This window comes from Camellia sinensis, chromosome 7, assembly GCF_055761805.1.
Source record: "Camellia sinensis isolate YWXY chromosome 7, ASM5576180v1, whole genome shotgun sequence".
NCBI classification, from domain to species: domain Eukaryota; kingdom Viridiplantae; phylum Streptophyta; class Magnoliopsida; order Ericales; family Theaceae; genus Camellia; species Camellia sinensis.
Window position 1 is genome coordinate 12,538,710 of NC_138967.1, and position 5,535 is coordinate 12,544,244.

General features: G+C 30.5%; 1 protein-coding gene across 1 annotated transcript; it reads left to right on the plus strand.

The window, feature by feature from the left end:
• The first annotated feature begins 3,903 nt into the window (after window positions 1–3,903).
• On the plus strand, window positions 3,904–4,695 carry LOC114311901 (F-box protein At2g14710-like). Its single transcript, XM_082880441.1, has one exon. The coding sequence runs from the start codon at window positions 3,904–3,906 to the stop codon at window positions 4,693–4,695; it is 792 nt and encodes a 263-aa protein (XP_082736567.1).
• The last annotated feature ends 840 nt before the right edge of the window (window positions 4,696–5,535 follow it).

Genomic DNA, 5,535 nt, shown 5'->3' on the forward strand with positions numbered 1-5,535 from the left:
TTCTGGATTGAGGATAAACTTTCACAAGAGTGCTATATGTGGAGTAGGGATCTCTGATGATATTCTGAAAAATTTTGCTTCAAGACTGAATTGTACCTACCAAAAGCTCCTATTGAAGTATCTTGGAATGCCATTAGGGACCAACCCATCAAGGAGAGCAACATGGAAGCCTGTGGTGGAGAAATTTAAGAAGAAACTAATAGGTTGGAAGAAAAGGTTACTGTCATTTGCTGGTAGAGTAACACTAATCAAATCTATCATATCTTCATTACCTATATAATATATGTCTCTGTTTAAGTTGCCTTGATGTGTGGCAAAAGAGATTGACAAGATCCAAGCAGCATGGAAAGAGATTAAAGTGTGGAAAGATTCTGCTGTGAAAAGGAAAGTTCACTTAGTGAAATAGAAGGATTTAACCAAGGATAAAACGCATGGTGGGGTAGGAATAAGAAACTTACGAGTAGTGAACAATAGTCTACTTGCTAAGTGGTGGTGGAGATTTGGGATGGAAGATAACTCATTGTGGAAATAACTCATCTACAGTAAGTACAACTCAAATGGAGGTAGATGGTTCCCCTTTCATGCGGAGGTAAATAATATTTCAAGACGATGGAGTGATATTATACTTGTTAATCATTATAATAATAGCTTGGTCAACTATGATTTGGACAATGTTGAAATTAGGATTGGCAATCATGAAATTAGCTTCTGGTTAGATAACTGGATGGGAACCAATTGTTTGAAGTCCCAATTTCCTGGACTTTACTATTTATCAATGGAAAGAAACACAACTTTAAATTTGTAGGTGACTAGGGTCAGAAACCAAAGCAGCTGGGAATTCAACTTCAAAAGACCCTTATCAGCATGAGAGGAAGAAGAACTGTAGAGACTACATGATAAGATTAGAGTCAAATGAAAGTATTTGATGGAAAGCCGATTCTTCAGGTATTTTCAGTGTTAAATATACTGTTAATTGGTGTGAATCATAGAACGGACCTGCTCTGCAACTTCTTGACTTGATTTGGAGCAATCATTCCCTACCTAAAGCGCAATTTTTCTCTTGGTTGGCCTAGAAAGAAAGGATTAAGACCTCGGATTATTTACATAGAATTGGCATTCTTAGTGATGATGTCAGATCTGAATGTGTGTTATGTCACTCTGATATTAAATCACTCAATCATGTTTTATTGATTTGCCCTTTTGCTTGGAAAGTTTGGTCCAACATAATTAAGTGGAGGGGTTTGCAATCCTCTCCTAGTTCAGTGGATATGCTAATGCACTGGTAGATGGGTTAGAATTTTAGAAAAAGGAAAAAGCAACTTTGGAGATCAATTTTTATTGCTAGATTATGGTCCCTTTGGAAATGTAAGAATGACTGTTTGTTCAATGAGCTGCAACGAAACTATGAAGATCTTTGTGAGCTGATTAAAGTAAGAGTAACCCTTTGGATGAAAACACACTCAGTGGGGCAAGGCTACGCGTGGATGATTTTGTCTATAACATTTAACAAGTTAGAAGTTGCATGTAGTGCCACTGTTGCAAAGTTGTATCCTTTTCTCTTTTTTTTCCCTGCTTGTTGGGTTTTGTTTTTTCTTCTATGTTGGTTTCTCACCAACTCTCTTGGCATGAGTTAGCACGTGATTGTGTGGTCTTCTTGGTGCCAACCTAGTCAGGATTAGGAAGTTTCACTTTGATGCTTTTTGCTCTTGCCCCTTTTATTGATGTTTTTCTTATGTGTATCATTTTGATTTCATCAAGAAAAGTCTTTCTTTTGCTGATCAGAAAAAAGAAGAGTTATACCAAACACATAAATGAATTTTCATAATACACACAGTAGAATTGCATCACCTTGAAAACGTAAAATTTTACCATTGAAATGCCATTTTCCTTATTTATTTAGGGACATGTCATTTAGATTGGATTAATAATTTAATATAAAAACATAATTCGTGTTTGATTAAGAGAATTGTGATTGACATTAATAGTCTATCCAGATACCCAAATATGATATTCTCATATAGGGACTATTGAGTCCTAAAAGGAGGGAGTGAAATAAAAAATAAAAAATAAAAAAATTAAGAAGAAATTAAAATTAATTCTGTAAATTATAAAATTGTTAAGATTTTATTAATCACTCTTCTAAATTTAATTCAAATGCTGAATAAGATATACAATATAAAATAAGTTGGATGGGATTCGAACCCAAGAGCCCCAATACGGAAGAAATATATATATATATATATACTTTAAATCAAAATTAAATTTTGTATTTTAAAAATTTATCAAAATCAAATTTATGTTTTACAAATTTAACAATACAACACACCCACTAGTATATAGTATATATTTGAACATGCATGAGGGCCGGGAATAAAAAAAACAAAAAAAAAAACAAAAACTAGCCCGTGAACTGTTTCTTTAACACTATTCCTAAAAAAATTCATGAGGGCTACACTATCTTCATTTAAAAAAAAAAAAAAAAAAAAAAAAAACAGTTCATGAGGGCTACACTATCTGCAATTTTTTTATTCTCAAAGTTCAATAAAGATGTGAATATATATCTATCTACACTATTATATAAGCTTAAGCAAAATATTGTTAGGCTTTTGATTTCTAAAGTTCAAACTCTATTTTTATAAAATTTTAATTTTTTTAAAAATTTATATAAATACACATGGCAAATTACTATTGGTTGTTTAACTTTAAAGTTTTAATTGATTCCTTGATTAATATGGAATTGTTTTTAATTTATGAACTATTTATGACATATATTATCAATGTTATTTATATCTATATTATATTTCTATAATTTCAAATTTTAAATTTTTTATAAAAAAAAAAAAAGTTGTAGCCATATTCATACCTAACTTGAAATTTAAAAAGCATTTTGAAAAAGTCAAAATGTAATTGTAATCAATAGGAATTCCAATTATTATTTTAGTCTAAAATTTGAACATATTTATTTTATAATGTTAATAAAAATTTCTTTAAATTAAAATATACATGTAACATAAAATACATCTAATGATTTCTAACTTTTTTTTATTTAAAAAAAAAACACTATTGATAGAATTTCAAAACAAAATTTTTAACCATTTCTTAGCTACATCCAATTTAAAAAGGATAGTCGAAGTGAAACTTTAAGCATATATAATTTGAAATTTTTTAAAAAATTTTAAAAAATTCCAAAAAGACAAAAGCAAAAAAAAAATAATGAATTTTTTTGGGTCATATTTTCAAAATTTTCAAATTTTTTTATATAATTTTTCATTTTTTTTACTTTTTATATATATTCAACAAATTGGAAAAATAAATTTTTTTTCATAATTTTGAAAAATACTAAAGACTAATTTTATTTTATTTTAAAAAAAGGGATAGCTTATTATAAAAAAAATAATAACTAATTAAAAAATAACTTTAACAATCATTGTTTAATCCTGTGTATAGTAAAACTTATACAACAGTATAGATATATAGCTAACCCTACCAGCAAAAAAATATAGGGTAAATTACAAACACATTCCTAAGGTTTATTTAAATTATAAATTATCTCATGTGATTTTATAAATTATATTATGCCCCTTAAAGCTTCTAATTTCATAATAAATAGGTCTTTTTATTAATAAATCATCAAGTTAATTAATAGTTTTTAACAATGTTAAATTTTTATTTTAATTAATAATTCAGGTAATTTTATTATTATATAAGTGAACAGTTAGAAATTTCACTTTGTCAATTAAATTTGTTAAATAAAAAATTCTGACAGGGAGATATTTGTAATTTTCCAAACTACAGGGACAATTCATATTATAAACAAACCTTAGGGACGTATTTATAATTTCCCAAAAATATATATAGCTAACCCTAGTATGTGCGCATTCTTCAGATTTGAAGGAGGGAACAATGCAAACCCTAGCTCTCCGAACAATTTTTATGAAGAGAAAGCAGCAAGAAAGAAGAAGAAGAAGAAGTGAGAATGAAAAAACCCACATCAGAGCAATATCACAACTCAATCTACCAAACCTTCCTGAAGAAATCCTTATCAAAATGCTCTCAAGATTACCCCTCAAATCACTCCTCCAATTCAATCTCGTTTCCAAGCAATGGCATTCTTTGATTCAATCAAGTTCTGTGAAAAGCGTTGTTCCAAAACATAAGGTTTTCGTTTGTGGAATGTTTTCTTCTCTTTACTCCATCGATGAAGATTGTTGCGTGAAAAACCAAAAAAAAAACCCATCTCATGGTGATGTTGAAATTTCTGGTTCGTGTAACGGGTTGTTGCTTATTCGGATTCACGATGATTTGCTCTTATGGAATCCGCTCACCAGGTGTTCGAAGAAAGTCCTGGGATACGAGAACTTGCATGATGATGGCTACCATATTGCTTCTGGGCTTTGCTTTGATTCCTTGAGTAATGAGTACAAGGCTGTGATGGCCCTTTCTCATCAGACTCCTAGTTATGGTGGTAAATTTGCTGTGGTTGGTAATTTCCTAAGCAAAACTTGGACCGAAGTTCACTTCCCATACCGTTTTTCTAGTGTGAATTCAGGGCACGTGCTGAATGAAAATCTACATTGGTTTGCCTCTAAGAAAAGTTCGGATCACTTCCTCACTCCCCATGAAATCGTTTACTTCAATCCGCGAATGAACAAATTCAAGAAGTTACCAATGCCACAACCTAAGAATGGAGATTGAGATATTCTATTTGGTCTGGGAGTTTTGGAAGGATGCCTTTGTATGGTTGGTTGTTGTGATGAGCATCCAAGCTATCATGTGGGTATTGTTGAGGTATTGGCAATGAAGGAATATGGTAAGCAAAAATCTTGGATTACTATGTTCATCTTATCAAATCTTCCCAGTTTAAATCTTCATAATGAGCTAGTGCCATTGTGTTATGCAAAGAATGGTGAAGTTCGAATGAAAGTTGCCATGGATCATATACGAGCTTACAATCCTGTTGACAACTCTCAAAGGAAAGTTAGAATTCCAAACAAGTGTAACTATTTGGATGTAATTGTATATGAGGAAAGTTTATTTATACCTCCCGACAACAATTGGGAGGAGGAAGAGTTGAGAGGAGAAGTAACATATGTCGAAACATGGCTTTCAGGCTCTTGGCAAAAAATTAAAAAAGTAAGAGGTTATTGGAAATATGGTGAGTCGAGCTTCATAGAGGAAGAATATAGAGAGCTAGACTCAGAAGAGCTATCTATGTGAAGAGGTGACATAAGATTAATAGAACTTTAAAATTAAATAATAATAATAATAATAATAAAAAATTGATTAGAGACCAATTTTCATTGATAGTGCGAAGTGTTATGCTTGCTTTGTGATTAATAGATATTCAGATCATGTTGGAATATTGTCCTAACCTTTTTAATATGTGATTTCAATTGTTTTTAGCTGAAATTAGTTGTTTTACTTTGTATTTATGATGTGTGTTGTCTCAACTTAACTACTCATAAATTATTTAAAATTATTATCTTGTGACTTAGATTTATTCTACATATAGATCTTATACTACACAAATTGAAT

Bases quoted from the DNA above. Each gene is read 5' to 3' on its own strand.
- LOC114311901 (XM_082880441.1), top strand. From the start codon at position 3,904: ATGCAAACCCTAGCTCTCCGAACAATTTTTATGAAGAGAAAGCAGCAA.